This window comes from Salmo salar, chromosome 11 (genome assembly GCF_965601325.2).
Source record: "Salmo salar chromosome 11, fSalSal1, whole genome shotgun sequence".
NCBI lineage: Eukaryota > Metazoa > Chordata > Actinopteri > Salmoniformes > Salmonidae > Salmo > Salmo salar.
In genome coordinates, this window is record NC_138301.1 from 16,048,330 (window position 1) to 16,067,737 (window position 19,408).

The window sequence follows — 19,408 nt, forward strand, 5'->3', positions numbered from 1 at the left end:
TTTCACGAGGTTGTAGTAATGACAGGTTCAGCTACTTAAGACATCGGCTCGAATCTAGGTTTTTCCTTTAGAATTCGAGAAAATGAACAACTAAGGATGCATGTTTCACCTCCCATTGACTTACCAAACCCCAAGTCTGGTCTGTCTAGTCTGCTTGGCAACGCGTTCCTGGAATTATCGCCATGTTGCGCCTCTGGGTTTGAAATCGAATACTTACACTGGCCAGAATGTGTCTCACTTGATAAAATACTTGATCAATTGCTCATAGTGAACAAAAGTTAGTGGCAAACAATACTGATGATGTATCTCAGGCATTGTTTGAATACATTTGGGTAATTGATTAAGACAATAGCACAGATCAACATACACTTGCTTGGGGCCAATCTGCACTTTGGTCTTCCAATGTTACTGATCACATCATACAGATGTTAACAACCCACAGATAAAAATATATGATCAAGGTCATTCAAATTTCAGACGTTTTTCATAGTCATGAGAAGTGTTTTGGGTTAATCTGCAAGAAGACCACGGGAAAGTGGATCTTCAGTTATAATGAACTGTCCCCTTCATGATTCAGTAACTACTGGGGCAGTTCATCAGTATGGGACGGAAACTTTCAGTATTTTCTCCATGGAATTTGAGGTAGATTTAACCTAAATACACGTAGCTAGAACTGACTTAGGTATTTCTGGCTGAGCAGCATTTCTTCCGGTCTATATTTAATTTTCACAAAGCACAGCAACCAAAGGCATGTAACTTTCCAGAATGCTGCTGTGTCTAAGTGAGTTTTAAGTCAGAGTTAGGTTTACAAATATATCATAAGCATCTCAGCCCTAAATTAAAGGCAACACAAAAGCCATGGCCTTATTTTCTTCTCTAGACACTTGGATCCCAGTCAAACTTCGACACTGAGAGAAACACTGCCAAGCAGTTGAGAGCACTAACCAGGATGTGTGTGTGGATATGTGATTATCAGTTTAACGGTCAGTTTGTGATGTTTGGGAAACCGTGACATACACTATATGTACAAAAGTATGTGGACACCCCTTCAAATTAGTGGATTCGGCTACCACCTACCACTTTGCGGCTGAGCCGTTGTTGCTCCTAGACATTTCCATGTCACAACAAAAACACTTACAGTTGACCCGGGACAGCTCTAGCAGAGCAGAAATTTGACGAACTGACTGGTTGGAAAGGTAGCATCCTATGGACAGTGCTACGTTGAAAGTCACCGAGCTCTTCAGTAAGGCCATTCTACTGCCAATGTTTGTCTATGGAGATTGCATAGCTGTGTGCTCAATTTTACATGTCCTCATACTTTTGTATATATAGTGTACATATGTGCACCGGGAGGACAGTCAGTCAATAGACTCCCCCACAGTTCTGGCACAGCCTGATAACCACTTCTGCTGCACAGGCCCAGTTACAGCCTCTTAAGTGCACCACCATCTGAACCAGACTATTACTCACCCAGAGACCATAAAACGTCTCATCATCCAGAACCCTTTAACCTAACAAGACTGAAGTCCCTGCCAAGTTTATCAGTGTTCTACGTCAACTTCTCATTAGTAGTGCAGCTATGAGATCATTGTGGTTCCTCAGGTCATTGTGCCCGCAGTGACACACAGGTTGTGTGTGTTAAACCTGCAGCTTAAGCAGTGAGCACTCTGACAAACAGGATGTGACACACTGAACATCAATGTGAAGGGAACACATGGAGGCCCGGCCATTCACATCCATTCCCATCATCCAAAAATGAATACACACCCGTTTCTGGTTGAAAATGCTTCCATTTTCACTCACTATGAGTTTTTAAAAATAAGAAAACGTCAACATTGTGTGAGGTTGAATGATACAAATATTTTTATTTTCCTCTCTTCAAATATTAGAGTATCTTAAATCATACAGGGGTTTTCCTCAGTCTTTGCTGTGAGTACTGCACTAGACGTACAGTATACCAGATCTGGTCTCAGGAATGGCTATCTCCACTGAGTTAGGTAAATCTGCTCATAGTTTTTTGGCACCTGACTTGTGGAATGATCTCCAACGCTCTCTAAAGTTGGATGAATTGGTGCCTCTATGGCAATTCAAAAGGCTGATTGAGCACCTTTTTACTGAAGATTGTGTTTGTTTTCGATGATTGCGTTTTGCTTTTAGTGTATTGATGTGAATATTAATGCATATAGCGTATATTGATGTGTTTGGTGGGTATACAGGGCTCATCTGAAAAAGAGACCTTGGTTAAATAAAAATACAAAAAACACAGCTGATACACTTTGAAAGTGTGACCCATCTGCCATTATCATCACTGCCCCAAAGACAGACACCATGCACAGTGCACGGAACACGTACCGAATTGTCTCCCCAGTAGCAAGGTAGTTAACCCCCAACAACAACTGCTCCCCGGGCGCCGATGACGAGGGCGTTGATTAAGGCAGCCCCTCGCACATCTCTGATTCAGGGTGGTTGTGTTAAATGCGGAAGACACATTTCAGTTGAATGCATTCAGTTGTGCAACTGACTATGTATCCCCTTTCCTTATCATCCCTTTTCTTCTCCATGGTTAACGTACATGGGATGGAAAGGGCATTTACACTCAGGACTGTGTGTAAGGAACACATTACTGCATTTGGGATGCACACTGAACGGTGGTATCTATGGCAGGTTGTGCGTTCTCTAAAGGCGTTATTTGATGTCTGTACTGTACTTGGCCAAAAAGTCTTACTTCCTCCTTTTAGCAGCAGTGAGACTATTGCACATTACTCACCTTTCACATGAATATTGTCATTTCTTCGCTTTATGAATCATCAAACTCAAAGTTGTGTAAATGCAAGAAGACACATAGGACTTTGTATTTAGTTGTACTGGTGACATTCACTTTCTGAGAAGTTGACTTGCCAGTCTAAAGGTGGAAGCACGAGATTCGTCTCAGGATGTTGCCATGGCACACATCTTCACCATGGTAATACCATGGTAAACAGTCTGAACGTCTGGGTGTGGTCGAGACACACTGAGGGCCGTAGATACAGCTAGTGGAAATGACAACACTCAGTTTATTCACAAAATAAACTCCACTGACTAACGGAAAACTATGACATGCTTGGATTCAACTTTCAAACTAACATACATGAACATGTAACTGACTTCATGTATACTGAACAAAAATAGAAACGCAACATGTAAAGTGTTGGTCCCATGTTTCATGAGCTGAAATGAAAGATTCCCGAAATTCTCCTTATGCACAAAAAGTTTATTTCTCTCAAATGTTGTGCCCAAATTTGTTTACATCCCTGTTAGTGAGCATTTCACCTTTGCCAAGATAATGCATCCACCTAACAGGTGTGGCATATCAAGAAGCTGATTAAACAGCATGATCATTACACAGGTGCACCTTGTGCTGGGGACAATAAAAGGCCACTCTAAAATGTGCAGTTTTGTCATAAAAACACCACACCATGTCTCAAGTTGAGGGAGCGTGCAATTGGCATGCTGATTGCAGGAATGTCCACCAGTACTGATGCCAGATAACTGAATGTTTATTTCTCTACCATAAGCCGCCTACAACTTTGTTTTAGAGAATTTGGCGGTACGTCCAACCGGCCTCACAACCGCAGACCACGTGTAACTACGTCAATCCAGGACCTTCCCATCCGGCTTCTTCACCAACCACCCGAACAGCTGATAAAATTGTGGGTTTGCACAACCAAGGAATTTCTGCACAAACTGTCAGAAACCGTCTCAGAGAAGCTGACAGACAGCGTGTATGGTGTCGTGTGGGCGAGTGGTTTGCTGATGTCAACGTTGTGAACAGAGTGCCCCATGGCAGTGGGGTATGGTATGGGTCGGCATAAGCTACGGACAACGAACACAATTGCGTTTTAAATCGATGACAATTTGAATGCACAGACATACCGTGACGAGATCCTGAGGCCAATTTTCGTGCCATTCTGTAACGGGCGTCATATAGAGGAGACCAAGGTGCAGCGTGTTGAGTGCTCATCGTTATTTTTTTTATGAAAACGAACACTAGACAAAATAAACAAAATGACAGCCAACAGTTCCGTCAGGTTATACAAACTAAACAGAAACCAACTATCCACGAAAACACAGGGAAAAACAGGCTGCCTAAGTATGGCTTCCAATCAGAGACAACGATCAACAGCTGCCTCTGATTGGAAACCATACCCGGCCAAAACATAGAAAAACAAAACATAGAATGCCCACCCACCTATCACACTCTGACCTAAATACACAGAGAAAACACAGCTCTCCTAGGTCAGAGCGTGACACATTCATCTGCCACCATCACCTCATGTTTCAGCATGATAATGCACAATCAACAGCCTGATCAACTCTTTGCGAAGGAGATGTGTCATGCTGCATGAGGCAAATGATGGTCACACCAGATGCTGACTGGTTTTCTGATCCACGCCACTACCTTTTTTCTTTAGGTATCTGTGACCAACAGATGCATATCTGTATTCCCAGTCATGTGAAATCCATAGATTAAGGCCTAATGAATTTATTTCAATTGACTGATTTCCTTATATGAACTGTTATCTCAGTAAAATCTTTGAAATTGTTGCATGTTGCGTTTATATTTGTTAAGTGTTAAGTGTATAACAAAGTGTATAACAAAGCCTTTCCATTGTTGGTGGAACATTGGGGCTGCTGGCTGTGCTCACCTGGATTGACCTCCTTTCTGTTTTTGGTTGGGGGGGGGGGGGGGGATTGCTGCGGTACCATTGACTGTGGGTCTGTGTCCAGGACATAGTAAAACAAACACTTGGCTTTGGGCTACGCAATCAATGTGTGGGTGTTAAAGGTAATTTAAGGGCAGTGGTTCTGCCTGCCGGCTCCTGTAAACAGGCGTGCCTCCTGCGGGTCGTTACTAAAGCGGAGCTAGATGAGCCGGGATGGAGCCCTGCCCTCCCCACAAGGCCTGTGTCACATTTCAGACTAGACTGTGAAAGCTGCTTCAACCGTCTCAACTAGTGCTGACACACTCAGACTGAAACACACACACACACACACACACACACACACACACACACACACACGTGTAGCAGTGTGTGGTTAAAATCACTGGGGAAGCTAGAAAAAAATGCCATTACAGCCTATCTGTTGAGATTGCGTCTATAACCTGATAGTTCATATGCCTTGCGTCCGTGATACATAGGCCTAAAGGCCGAGACAATAGGAAGACAACAGTGGCAGAATAAATTCAAACACACCCTTGTTTCATGACAAAACCGGAGAGCAACCTCTGTCGGGGGAAGTCCACAAAGCATATTGCATGCAACAGTTACACGACTTACAGCATGGTCAAGCAAGTTAATGTTTCCGACATTTTCGAACCACTAAATAACTTTTGATTTACAACCACGGAGAGTTACCGCATGTCGCAAAGAACACAGGAGCTGCCTCCACCATCACTATTCCAGCACCATTTCAACATCATCAAATCACCTCTGCTTAGTCTAATACAGTGACAACTAAAAGATACCCAAAATGATTTAGTCCAATCAACGTAAGCTAAATATGATGTGGCTGTCCATGGCTCTGATTTGTGTGTGTGTGTGTGTGTGTACGGTCGTGCAAGTAGAAAAAACATGTTGACCCACCCTACTTGCAGTGAAACACCGATGCCATCCTCCTCTCTTTCATGTTGACGAAACGGTATATCACTCTGTCATACAGTACACGCTTCTAGTTTTGATGTCCTAGGCTACCTGGCTAAAATGCTTGCTTTCATGGGCAAAGTTAGCTAGTTAACATTAGCCTTCTACATCTAGCTACTTATTGAACTGCCATCCTCTCAGGCCAGGGGCACAATGTATAAATGAATGGTTGGATCAGAATTGCCGTGATAATCCAAGGCCAGTACGGAGGATTCAGTAAGTAAAACCCCACAACTTGCTGAGAGACCACTGTGAATCTCTAAACACTGAAACACACCACACACATCTGTGATTTAGTTTAGCCCAGTAAGCCCACCCCCATTCATTCTTGGGAATGGGCATACTTGTCTCTTATTAGGTATAAAACAGATGGGATTAACCGAGGTAATGCAATGCACTCACACAATTTAGCGAGCAGGCCAACCATACTGTTTATAGCTTTGAACATGAGGTAATGAGCAGCAAGCCAGGACTTAAGGGTGAACTATTTTCCTCACCCACTTTGCCAGTCATGTCCCTCTCACATTCTCTTCTTCTAGAAGCAGAGTCTCAGCCCAGGGTAGGCCCTAGAATAGGCCTCTTGCACGTTTACATCTCACTGACACTAACTCATCTTTATGGCAGTGAGTGACCAAATAAAACATAGATCTATTCTTGGCACCGGGAAAAAGGAGAACTAGCATAGATCGAGTCTATCCTCTATGTTCTCAAACAGCTCTTCAACAGAATAGCACTTCAGGGCTGTGAATTACACTTCAGCCAGTTGAATCAAAAGGTAGAGATTGAAAACTCCTCTCTATACATTGGATGTCTCCTGGCTGTGTAATGTTAACAGTGTTTGGAGCATCGTTCTAGCTAATGGGAGTATTTAAGCTGTGCTGGAGCGACGGGCTACAGGTGTTTTCACTATGTACCGCAGCTGGAGAATCAAACGCAGCGGTTTATCAGACCTATGCAGCAGACTCACTGTGCGCCCCATGTTTATTACATGAGCTTAACCTCACACACAACTATCCTCACACAGCACAGGACCCTACTCTCTGGTTATTATCTATGCATAGTCACTTTAACTCTACCTACATGTACATATTACCTCAATTACCTCGACTAATCTGTGTCCCCGTACATTGACTCTGTACCAGTACCCCTTGTATATAGCCTCGCTACTGTTACTTTACTGCTGCTCTATAACTATTTGTTATTTTTTTTACTTATCTATTTTTTACTTAACACACATTTTTCTAAAAACTGCATTGTTGGTTAAGGGCTTGTAAGTAAGCATTTCACTGTAAGGTCTACTACGCCTGTTGTATTCAGCGCATGTGACAAATACAATTTGATTTGATAGCTGCTTGATTGGAGAGTGGGTTGGGTTTGTATTGTCATTAAATGAGCACTGATTGCCTAGTATTGTTTGTCAAAGACAGTGTTGCACCATTGGAGGAAAGGGCACTCACTGATCATTTAAATGGGGTTTTGAATGAGAAATTATTTAGATTCACATTGCCAATGGAAATATAAAAATGAGAAGTTTACATTTATAAAAGGAGGTTACACAACAGTGCTGGTAGGCGACGCCAGCACAGAACATTTCATTTTGATATCATTGTGCCGAGACTGGCATACAGAAGTGCTCCAAAATGGAAGAGTTCATGTCACACAAGTGTGTGTTTGTGTGAGTAGAAAATATCATTGATGCAGTATGTCATTATTTGAACTATATTTTATTGCTTGCATCGAACAAGTCCAGGTTTTCTCCAAATTTCCAAATGAATATAGTGGAAGCTTCTAGACATCCAGGCACATACATACATATATACTAGGCGGTGTCAGAGGAAGGCCCAAAGAATTATCAGACTTCAGTCACCCAAGTCATAGACTGTTCTCTCTGCTACCGCACGGCAAGTGGTACCGGAGCGCCAAGTCTAGGACCAAAAGGCTCCTGAACAGCTTCAACCCCCAAGCCATAAGACTGCTGAACAATTCATCAAAAGGCCACCCGGACTATTTACAATGACCCCCCACCAGTGAGTAACAGCAGTTTTTACACTGTTGTTACTCACTGTTTATTATCTATGCATAGTCACTTTACAAATTCCCTCAACTAACCTGTACCCCCGCACATAGACTTGGTAGTGGTACCCCCTGTATATAGCCTCGTTATTGTTATGTCATTTTCGTGTTACTTTTTGATTTTATTTATTTTTTCACTTTAGTTTATTCAATAAATATTTTCTTAACTCTATTTCTTGAACTGCATTGTTGGTTAATGGCTTGTAAGTAAGCATTTCACGGTAAGGTCTACAACTGTTGTATTCGGCGCATGTGACAAATAACATTTGATTTAATTTGATTTATTGTGTTTGTCCGCTCTTCACATATTCCACCTTGTTCTAAAATCTTTATTCCACTAAGATACAGGTTCATTATCTTCTCATTGTCTCACTTTCAAACGGTAGTAGTAAACACACCAGCCAACCATGTGGTCTTGATTAAACAGGTCCTATGTGGCCTCATGTGGAACAATGCACTGGTCAGGATGACCCACTGTGTGGAGCATTTTTATTGCCCTCAGTCATGTGCACCTTCCAGCCTTGGATTGACCACAAAGATGGCAGCGTTACAGTCTGCATCCAGATGAGCACCAACAGATCTTGCTGACAAACAAAACAGAGAACATGTTTGATGAGGCCTGCAACTTCTAAACAACATGAGAAGAGCAACATTATGCGGTCAAAAAAGGAAAATCAGGCGTGTGGGTGAGACATAGACCTTAGATTGAAACAGTTGCAGCCAATGTGGAAATGCGTGGAGATTGGTTGGCCACGTGTAACGGCTAAGGAGGCTCGCGAGACACTTTCTGTTTCCTGTGAGCCACGGAGAACCCATGTGACAAGAGATGCCACATCTTCTAGCAGTATCCTGTCAACAGTCTGAACCACATCTATAAGCACCACAGAGCTCTTAGTAAGACCAGTGGGAGAATATCTGGATTTTAGTGCCTTAAAATTGGCTCGTGGAATGGAAAGTTTCAGGGACAAGAAGGCTGAGATAGAAAATAATATTTACAGATGACACAACTGAGGAGGACGGTTTCCTGTTAAAACACTTACATGATACTAATAGGCCTACGTGTGGGGGACAATGTCCTCAGTTCATTTACCAAGTCATAGGCCTACTACACTTGAAGCTTCAAATACAAACCAACTTTTCATTTAAACTACCATTTACACTTACTTTGTCCTGTGGCACAGCATCCTACCATTATATAGGCAAAGAACGGAGTATGAACAATGGTGTGCACTCTATCTAAAACCTAAAAGCATTCTTCGGCTGTCCCCCTAGGATAACCCTTTGAAGAACCCTTTTTGGTTCCAGGTAGAACCGCTTTGACTCCCATGTACAAACCTTTCCACAGAGTTTTACATGGAACTCAAAAGGGTTCTACCTGGAACCAAAAAGGGTTATGCTATGGGGACAGCCAAATAACCCTTTTTATATATATGTGTGTGTGTGTGTTTGTGTGTTTTAACAGGAAAAGGTCCCATCTAAAACCTAATGTAGAAAGGAAACCAGGCCTGTGTCTGCTAAATAAACACCAGATGAATCAGGAGAACTCACTGGAGTCTATCTGAACTGGGGAAAACAGGACAAACAGAGAAATAAGTATAGCCTATTTTCATTGGGCCACCGTGCAAAAGAGGGAAGTCAAATACTTAACCCATAATAATCCTATTCATACAGAAGTGATTGCAATTTCAGATTATGTGATGTTTATCTGATCTATCAATGTCATTCTGTCAGTTTTCTGTACGTTCATGTTTTTATTGTAGCCTACCCCTGCCTGAAATTACATGAAAAAAATTCCTAAAAAGTAGACAATAAATAATAGCATGACACGCAAATTGAATATGTAGCAAAATAACATAATATCAATAATTTAGACCTATTGAGCAGTAAAATTGAATTCTGTCTTAATTCAATTCACAATGGAAACACTGACAATTTACCTGCTAACAAGAACGTCGGCAAAAGGAAGCAGTAGAGCAGTCCACATACCACCTGAAGCTCCATGAGGTCGCGTCCCAAATGCACTGCTTAACTCCAGTCTACAGCCCCGCTGACATTCCTCGACGGAACGTTACATTCCACCCAAACAATTTTAATAAACTCAGTCCGCAATAACTGTTCATGGTTTTAAAACAGTCTTTTGAACCGAGAAAATAAAGCGGTGCGGTCATTCCACTAGGCAGACAAATGACTTCCAAAAGTAAACTTTTTCAAGTTTCCAGAGTGATGGACTAATGAAATCTATTGCGGTTCTTGTTCTGTAAATCCACAAGACATCTTCACCTCCTCACAATGCGGGGATATAAAATGTATTCTCACGAAATTGTAAACAAAACGAACTACCAGCTCTCCCGTATTGAAACAACTCTCCTCTCTTGCCGCCCCTTGGACTGAATATTCCCTGTAAAGCAATATCTTCCTGGAAAAAGTGATTCACCAGTAGGCCTACTGCAACAGATGAACTGTTCTTTCAGTCGCTGTAAATCCAATTCACTCTCACTGGGTTGGCACTTCCTCTGAATTTTTTCTCTCTCTTCATAACCTAACTAACAATTTTAATGTGTGTTTTCGAAAGCAACCTGTCCACGTGGAAGACTATCCCACAAGCATACCCAATTAATGTACGGTCATTTCGAAAGAAACGAATTCATTGTCAAACTATTCAGCTATTCTATATCATAGTTAACGCATGTTTGAACATCTCTCAATGACAGCACCATCGCCTGCGATTTTCCTACTTGAGCACATCGTCGTTTTGCGTTGACACATGACACTTACAAACTTTAGCCTATGGCAGGAAATTATAGGTGAAATATTGCTATGTGACACTCCTACCCTACCTTAACTGCGTAGTAAAACCAGTAGCCTATGAATTTTGAGATTATACACATAAAACTCGTACTCGGTAATCTTTTGAAGAAGTTTCAAACTACTGTAACCTGCTTGAAATTGATTCTACAATCTTCTAAATAAATATTGTCTGGTAAATCATTAGCGTCATCTAGCGGTACACCAAGCCCAACTCATCACTCTCACACTCACATCAAGAAAACCCTCTTCAAATAATTTCCATAAAAAAAGAGGAAGCAGTCAGATAATCACACTACTTAACTCATAGACATCCAGAATGCATGACCTACAATAATCTCAAATGTACATGGCCAGATAGGAAACCATCACCAACTCAAACTCAAAATATAGAAATAACATAGCATTGACCTACCGTACAATAAAAAGTACACATTTTCACTGCATGCAGATACAAATTATACACGAGGGAAACTAGTAAAAAGAAGAAAAAAGCAACCACCTTTGCACATGAGAACACAGAATCCTACTCATTACTTCACGTTGCCTTCGGCCAGAACGGAGCAACTGGCTCACGCGGTAATGTCTAGATGCGATACAGATTTTGTCAAATTGATGTAAAAATAAAAATAAATGTTTTCGCATTTTAGCTAACCCTAACTATTTTCCTAACCTTAACCTAAATCTCCTAACCTACTTTAATGCTCCTAACATGCTGCGTAAATGATCCTAAACCTGCTACGAAAAGTCCATTTTGACAAAAGCAGTATCTCTTCTAGATATAAACGGCTCTAATCAAATGCAATCAACGCTAATCAGGAATAAAATCCCATCAATCACACAATCGTTTCTAAACTACCTACCGCACTGTCTTTGACACAGCCTTATCAACAACTGATTCGTTCAAAAGAGTTGATACACTGGCCAATCACTAAACACATCTATTTGAAACGCGGCGGGAGGAGGCTTGGGAAGGTCACGTGTCCATTTCGCGCGAAAGCGTGTTGACGTTCCGGTCATATAGACTTTGATCAGGTCTGCATATATACCTCGGTGGCTCAAGCTGCTGAGTTGGACTTTATTTATAGTTTGGTCATTCGTCTTTCCTGACCAGAAGAGAATTGTGTGGTTCTAGATTGGCATCATTATGGCTCAGGCGCGGGTCACCGATTTTTACGTCCAGAGAAAGAAAGATGCTGGTGGGGCTGCGCATGGTGATGGCAATACAACCCAAGTTGTGGACACTGTAACAAGTCATCCCAGCACAAGATCAACTCGGTCGAAAAGCAAGAATGCGGCATCTACAACAACGGTTATGATAAAGACTTCAAAATCCACATGTTCTGAAAACAGTGTACAAGAGGAGTTTTGGAGGGTTATTGACGAGGCGACTTCGGTCGATAAGGTGGAGAGAGTGTCTGCTGTGCTGGCGAGGACCGACTCGGAAAAACAAACACTTTTCCCCAGCCCTCGAACTCCCAAGAGGACCTCTGCAGATGCTGAGTTCGATATTGGATCAACTGTATTTACAACCACTGCTGACCATATCATCGCAAAGAAGCGTCTTCGGATCGGGGCAAAAAAACATTCTATCGCTGCAGGGACAAGTCCTGGGCGGTTTAAAGTTGTACCGAAGTCTGTCAGGAAGAAATTGATTCTCTTCAAAGACGACGAAAAGGTAATGTTGGCTTAATAATGGCGTATTTTCGTAGGCCGCCATGGGGTCATTTTAATGTTTATATTTTTATAAACTGCGTAAATTAAGGTGGTGTGTGTGTGTGTGTGTGTGGTAAACACAGGCTTAGATCTCATAACTACGTGTTGTTCTAAGACAATCTTCATCAAAATAACGTCACTTTTAGGTAGGCTAATCAAAACAAGTACAATGGCTTAATAAAGGTCATGTTAACTGACTGATATTATAGTCATAAGCTAGACACAACAGACCTCACAACAATTCATTTTTATTTTCCTAGTTTGGCTACTAGTAGCTAAATAATTTGAAAACATTGAAGGGGGCTGAATATTTACAACTTAACCTTTTCTTTTTTTTTAGGAAACCCACCCTCTGGTTAAAGATGTCCCGCAGGTACCCTATTCACTACCTGTTGATATAGAATCAAAGAATTTAGTCAATCGCAGTGCCAACCATTCTCCAACGGGCAAACCACATGTTCAGGGCAGCTCAAACCCAAAAGAGGGGCACAAGGTACAGTATTGTTAGTGGCTTATGCTTTCACCTCTGCTCTTCGCTGTTATGTCTACACACCTGGCCAAAATTCAATTCTATGGGAGAATGTGTCATTTTATCCTCTCAATTTACTCCTTAGTCATACCATAATGGACAGCATCCTCACATGTTTCAATGACACTGATTTTTAATATATATAGTTTTTTTAATGTTTCTTTCTGCTACATCAGACTTTCACCACAGAGGATGCTGCGGCACTCAAGTTCCGACTTCAGAAGATCAAGGACCAGACACGGGAAGCTGAGAACCTGCCCTCTACGGCCCCAGAGTCTACTGCCCCAGACCTGAAGACAAAGCTAGCCCGTGTCAAAGAGCTTGCTGCTAAGGCACAACACCGGAAGGAGGAGAGGTTGGCAGAGGCCAGATCTACTGAGGAAAATAATCAGCCGCAAACCGAGGATGGGTGAGGATGAAACAATTATTTCAATTATCGACAACCTTCAATTCAGCCAGGGTGGGTGAAGCTCAAAATAGTGACATTTAATGCAAATGTTTCTGCCACCTTTTTTAGGGGTCTTTGTTGGGAAACAGTGTTATTTGAAAAGAGGCTGCTGTAGTGGCTTTGACTATAACTCATCCTTTGTCCTGATCTGTAATATGCTCTTTTTCAGAGATAAGCTCCCAGCCTATCAGCGGTACCATACTCTTGCCCAGGATGCTCCCCCTGGCCTCACCCTGCCCTTCAAGTACAAACTGCTTGCTGGAATGTTCCGTAGCATGGACACCATAGTGGGAATGCTTTTCAACCGCTCAGAGACTGTTACCTTTGCCAAAGTGAAGCAGGGTGTCCAGGACATGATGCACAAGTATGGAGCAAACTACAGTTGTCTAATTGGGTAATTAGTAGAAATCCATGGGAAGGAGCAGCAGAAATATTCATTACTTTTTATTTCACAGGCGTTTTGAAGAGACCCATGTGGGCCAGATTAAGACGGTCTATCCTACTGCCTACCATTTCCGCCAGGAGAGAAACATTCCTACCTTCAGTGTTACAGTGAAGAAGACTAGCTACCAGCTCACAGTGGAGCCTGTCATTGAAGCTGGTGAGGGGGAGGTCTCATGATGCTTTGTATTCTTTCAACACAGATGAGTGTATTTTAAATAACTGCTGATCTGAGTGTCTCTCTTAATGTCTGTTTTTGTTCCTCAGATAAGAGCAAGGCAGTGCTGGCTGCTTCCCGCCTGTTAGAGAGGCGAAGTATCTTCCATCAAAACCTTGTCAGCATTGTGAAAGGGCATCACAAGGTAGGCACCATTTATAAGATAATATTTTGTAACTGTATACTTTGAGTTGACCTGACTTGGTAACCAATCTGTATCTGTTGTCTTTAGGCGTTCCTTGCCAAGTTGAATCCTCCTATTAGAGTCCCAGATGACAAGCTTACCCGCTGGCACCCTCGCTTCAATGTGGATGAGGTGCCCAATGTCCTGCCCGGTGAGCTGCCCCAGCCCCCACAGGGAGCTGAGAAGCTAACCACTGCCCAGGAGGTTCTGGACAAGGCCCGCTCCATGATGACCCCTAAGGTAGTTACTGACCTGTCTGTCTTAAATTCTGCTCTACACATCCAACCCTTAACACACACACAGTCAATGCTGCTGTTTTATCTATATAACATCATCTGTGTGATGAAGACACTATCCACTTTATACTTGTAAAAAGTCATACTGGACATGGCACATTCATCATTTATATTGTGTACTTCCATTTTATTGCACTGTTGCAGGAGCTTGCAAGTAAGCATTTCACTGCATATATTATACTTGCTGTAGACTCTGTACGTGCTGAATAAACCTTGATTTGATTGGGCTTTAGTTTGATGGGCATTCATTTCAATAGCTTTGTTTGGTATTCATTTTGCTTTTTCTAGATGGAGAAAGCGCTGGTCAACGTGGTTCTGAAGACCGCAGAGATGGTCTGTGTAAAAGAGCAAGGGCCTGTTCCACAAACTCCCGTAGCTCCTGCTGAAACTCACAGTGCCCTCAAAGGGGTGTCTCAGTCCCTGCTGGAGAGGGTAGGTCACCCTGCTGTTTGACTTAGGACACAAATGTGTGTATGTAGTACAGTGTGCCCTATGCAGTGAGAACTGGGACTGACCCCTCTCTTTTGTTGTAGATCCGAGCAAAGGAGGCTCAGAAGCTCCAAGCTGCCATGACCCGGAACCCTCAGCAGGAGGAGCGCCTTGTGATGATGTCACGGCTGGGGGAGCTGTCTCGGATCCTGCGTAACGTCTTTGTGGCAGAGATGAAACCCGCACTGATCATGGAGGTGGCCTGTAACCGGATGATCTCTAGTTACCGCTCTGCCATGAACACAGGTGAGTCATCTGAAGAAATGCCTGATATGAAATCCTAGATTTTTAACTTTTAAAAACAGCCATTTCAGTGCATTCGTTTAAACATTGACTTTTTTGTTTAGGTGATATGGAGCTACACCTTCGCCTGCTGGCAGAACTGACTCCTGAATGGCTTACCATTCACACAATTAGAAAGGACTTTTATCTCAAGTTGAACAAGACCATGGACCTGAATGTGGTACTGGAGAAGCTGAAGCAGAAGACCAAAGAGGAAGAAAGGCTTTGAAGGTTAAAAGCTTCCCTGTGGCTCAGTTGGTAGAGCATGGTGTTTGCAACGCCAGGGTTGTGGGTTCGATTCCCACAGGGGGCCAGTACCAAAAAATTAATGACATGTATGCATTCACTACAGTAAGTCGCTCTGGATAAGAGCACCTGCTAAATGACTAAAATGTTTAAAAAAAGCTATGATTTTTCAATGTGTAATTTGAATAGAGACATATTGGCCGTTGTGTGTGTGCATATATATTTGCAATTTGTGACTTCAAGTCTTTGATTATTGTACAATGCATGGCTGGTTTTTAAAGCAAGTAAAATAACTTGTATCAATTCAATAACCATGTAATTTTTGTATAGATTTACACTGTGCAATGATTTTGTCAATTCTAACACTGACTCATTGTGGGTGGTTTTACAGTTGAGGGAGACTTTCTGGTTGATTAGGTAGTATGACACCGTTGTCTTCTGTAATAAAACCTTTCTAGTTACCCTTGTCAAACTGCCTTTTTTGCTTGCACAGATTCCCATCAAGCAGGTTCTTATTCTATAGTGCACATGTTTCTCCAATGTGAACAGTTCATTTTTATTCTGCAGAAGTTTGAAACAATTAATCAGTCATGGTGAAACAAGTATACTGACAAAATGACTAGCAATTGCACCAGTACACAACAGAAGGCATCTTTAGTCATTGATTCTTATTGCATATAAATGAGGGCTAGCACAACTAATTAACAGCACATTGATGGGTACACACAGATGGTCTATATTGACAAGAAAGCTGTGACTGATCAAACAATAAATGCCAATAAGGCAGATATGCGTGCAAAATGTACGTTTTTCTCAAAGTTGTCAGTGACACATTTAGATCATTTTACCAGTTAAATTGGCTGAGAACACATTCTCATGTACAGCACCGACCTAGAGGGGGATGAATGAGCCAATTGGAAGCTGGGGATGATTTGGTGACCATGGTGTGAAGGCCAGATTGGGAATTTAGCCAGGCCACCAGGGTTAACACCCAACTAACGATAAGTGCCATGTGCTCTTTAGTGACCAGAGTCAGGACACCTGTTTAACGTCCCACACGAAAGACTGCACCCTACATTGCCCTGGGGCATTGGGATATTTTTTAAGACCAGAGGAAAAAGTGCCTCCTACTGGCCCTCCAACACCACTTCCAGCAGCACCTGGTCACCCATTCAGGGACAACCCTGCATAGCTTCAGAGGCAAGCCAGCCAGCTGGCACTTCCTTTTGGGATTTTTTTAAATTTATTTCTCTCATCTACACCTCGTTGAGGGTCAGTATTTTGAACCAATGTAAGAATAAAGTGGCTTTTCAATTGCACATTGTTATCAAAAAAGCCTCACATAATTTGACAAGAGTTCCATACAAAAAAGGGTTCATCTCACGTGGACCGGTTTTGGGAAGAGAGAATCCTCTCGCTTCACCTCTCTCTATGGTACTCTTCCTGCTTTCGCCAGTCCACCCATTATGCCATCATTGACTTGAATGGGGACGCCCATTCTATTCATATGACGGCACGTGGATGAGGAGAAAAATGTGTGTAAAAATATTTTTGTTGTTGCTGCTATTCCAACAGTTATTACAGTGACCGTGGTCATTTGGCTGGCCAAATAGTCTTCCAAAATTCCATAACCGTCACAGACGTACTATGTATACTTATAAAATGAATGCCATTTGCTTTATAGTGCGTCTCCATCACAATTCATTACAGTTGGGTAGGAACTGTAAGACAGTAAACTGCATCAAAGTAGTGTGTTCTAAACCATACTGAATGGAACACTTGGAATTGTTTTGACCTCAATACTGCACCAGGGAGAAGAGGGTATTTGGCTTCAGCTTTTCAACCCCGTTGAGCTCTTTGAGCTCAATGACCACCATGCAGCCCATAACCTCCGCATTCTGTTTCTTCATGAGCTCACAGGCAGCATACATGGTTCCTGAAAAACAGTAGAGAAAGTTAGGTAGAGTACTACTGAGTAATATGGAGGCATTGTCATCGACACTGGTCTCAAAACAAAAACGGTAATGCCAATGAAACACAGTTCCCTTAAATCAACATATATTTTTATCTGTCATACTGTCCACTTATTTGTACAAAATACACCCCATGAACAGTGAAATGCCTCACCTCCAGTGGCTAGTAGATCATCAATGAGAAGCACTTTCTCTCCTGGAGCCACTGCATCCTCCTGGACCTCAACTGCGGCCTGATGAAGGAATATTCATTGAAAAGGAACATTATAAACAAATAGCAGGTTCCAATACATAATATGTACTTTTCAGAGGCTTGGAGCTGTGATATGAATGAACAGAAAGGTGTAGGAGGTAATACAGCGGTCATCACCAGCCAATTTCACCTCTCCATATTCCAGTTTGTATGCCACAGACACTGTAGGCCCTGGGAGCTTTCCCTTCTTCCGGACCAGCACAAATCCCACTCCTAACCTCTGGGCTAGAAGGGGTCCGAAGAGAAATCCCCGGGCATCCAGACCTACAGGACATAGATCACGCTGTTAGAACACAGTGACAGCTGCAACCTTCAATGAGCTCAGAATTGCCTAATTCCCAGACAGCACGAGAACTGGGGAGCTGCATGGTGTCCTCAGTGACACATGCGCCAGTCCCATTACTTCTCATGTTAATGTTCCTCAGGAGTTGCATTTGACAGTGACTGCTTTTACACAGGCCGCCCAATTCTGATATTTTATCCACCAATTGGTCTTAATCACGTCAGATCTTTCTCAGAGCTGATCTGATTGGCCAAAAGACCAAATTGGGCTGCCTGTCTAAACGCAGCCATGGGGATGACTCACCGACAATCAGTTCTACTTGGGGATGAGTCTGCCTCACATGTTCCTCAAAAAGATCGATGACTGCGGTCAATGCACCCGGGTCTTTGAGAATTGGACAGATGTCTCTGTGTGACACACAAAAACATCATTCACATTAGCTGTTGAAATAAATATTCTAAACTAGGCATCTCGTAAAATGTATCTTCTATCGAGCATTTCAACATAGCTAGCTAGCTACTACAAAATAGTATTACACGCATGCACGTTATTTAGAACAGAACGCTAGCATTGCAAAGATGGCTAGCTATCTAACTCGCCACATGACTGTAACGCTAGCTAGCTAGGTGTATCGCGATAATCTATCATTCACTACCTACCTGAAAAGTATTCCTTTGCTTGGGAAATCAGGAAAATGTTTTATGCTTTTGGTGACCAGATCTAATTTAGCTTCTCTCGTGTGGAGTGCCATGGTTAACTTCCTGTGGGATCGTCTGTGTGGACGTAGACTTTGAGGCAAAAGGTCAGATGCCTGGTAGTCATGCGACAAAATCCGGGTCGTCACTAGTTACCACAGCCACAAACTCAGCCTATTTGTACAATGTATCTTCTTAAAATCAGACGTTGAACCTAACTACACTGCTGACCGTATGGCTAACCTTCAATTAAAAGCAAATTGTAGATATGCGATCTAGTGGAAACCCCAAACCCGTTTTGTTCGTTGACTTCGAGACATCGATTGGGTATTCACTAGATTCCCCAGCTACAAAGTCAGAATAAACTGCCATTATCGTAAAAATGTATGACAACAAAAATGAGCTTTTTGGTCGTCATGTAAGGTTAGGGTTAGACATACGGTTAGCAGTGTGGTTAAGGTTAGGTTTAAAAATAAAAAATCTATATATATATATATATACACACACTGTAAAAATAGGCGGGATTTAGCTATAATATAATTGTCATCAATAATAATTATATTAATATTCCTCTCATAATAGTGAGAGGAATGCCGAGGCGTCCCCCAAGTAGGTGCTTCACAGGGTGGAAGAGAATTCCAGTGGCTATAAAACTCGGGCTGGTTCAGACTTGCCCTGTACAAGATCATCAGCAGACTTCATCACCATCGTCTGACCAGTTCCCTCCGCTCAAGCCACGAACTGACCCTCTCCATCTGCAAAGACTTGACCTCTATTGGTTGATCTGTCATAATATA

The 19,408-nt window shown here is 42.3% G+C and overlaps 3 protein-coding genes across 5 annotated transcripts in view; 1 reads left to right on the top strand and 2 right to left on the bottom strand.

Moving 5' to 3' along the window:
- LOC106562059 (piezo-type mechanosensitive ion channel component 1) overlaps positions 1–11,162 on the bottom strand; it is a 76,593-nt gene extending 65,431 nt beyond the window's left edge. The window contains exon 1 of one of the 3 annotated variants that reach the window (XM_045689069.2): positions 11,062–11,162. In XM_045689069.2, coding sequence (XP_045545025.1) covers positions 11,062–11,071 — 10 coding nt within the window. In that variant the 5' untranslated portion in view covers positions 11,072–11,162. Of the gene's footprint in view, positions 1–9,691; positions 10,566–11,061 lie in introns of those variants that run through there. The other 2 variants (XM_045689067.2, XM_045689068.2) reach the window with 2 other exon arrangements.
- A 369-nt stretch (positions 11,163–11,531) lies between these two features.
- On the top strand, positions 11,532–15,868 carry LOC106562060 (DNA replication factor Cdt1-like). Its single transcript, XM_082957744.1, has 10 exons — positions 11,532–12,237; positions 12,616–12,768; positions 12,981–13,213; positions 13,422–13,616; positions 13,708–13,853; positions 13,961–14,055; positions 14,143–14,334; positions 14,679–14,822; positions 14,924–15,125; positions 15,227–15,868. Exons 1-10 carry the CDS (start codon positions 11,707–11,709, stop codon positions 15,388–15,390), a joined length of 2,055 nt encoding a protein of 684 aa, XP_082813870.1. The 5' UTR covers positions 11,532–11,706; the 3' UTR covers positions 15,391–15,868.
- A 70-nt stretch (positions 15,869–15,938) lies between these two features.
- aprt (adenine phosphoribosyltransferase) lies at positions 15,939–18,801 on the bottom strand. Its single transcript, XM_014126611.3, has 5 exons — positions 18,576–18,801; positions 18,220–18,323; positions 17,764–17,897; positions 17,535–17,613; positions 15,939–17,343 (listed from the first exon to the last, which is right to left on the bottom strand). Exons 1-5 carry the CDS (start codon positions 18,665–18,667, stop codon positions 17,204–17,206), a joined length of 549 nt encoding a protein of 182 aa, XP_013982086.1. The 5' UTR covers positions 18,668–18,801; the 3' UTR covers positions 15,939–17,203.
- Between the last annotated feature and the right edge of the window lie 607 nt (positions 18,802–19,408).

What these genes read in the sequence shown, in the direction of transcription:
- aprt (XM_014126611.3), bottom strand. Translation starts at nt 18,667, where the DNA reads ATGGCACTCCACACGAGAGAAGCTAAATTAGATCTGGTCACCAAAAGC. An exon ending in CCAAGTAGAACTGATTGTCG is followed by an intron (nt 17,898 to 18,219) that starts GTGAGTCATCCC and finishes TATGTCCTGTAG; the next exon opens with GTCTGGATGCCCGGGGATTT. An exon ending in TGATCTACTAGCCACTGGAG is followed by an intron (nt 17,344 to 17,534) that starts GTGAGGCATTTC and finishes ACTGTTTTTCAG; the next exon opens with GAACCATGTATGCTGCCTGT.
- LOC106562060 (XM_082957744.1), top strand. Translation starts at nt 11,707, where the DNA reads ATGGCTCAGGCGCGGGTCACCGATTTTTACGTCCAGAGAAAGAAAGAT. An exon ending in GGAGCCTGTCATTGAAGCTG is followed by an intron (nt 13,854 to 13,960) that starts GTGAGGGGGAGG and finishes TTTGTTCCTCAG; the next exon opens with ATAAGAGCAAGGCAGTGCTG. An exon ending in GCTCCATGATGACCCCTAAG is followed by an intron (nt 14,335 to 14,678) that starts GTAGTTACTGAC and finishes TGCTTTTTCTAG; the next exon opens with ATGGAGAAAGCGCTGGTCAA.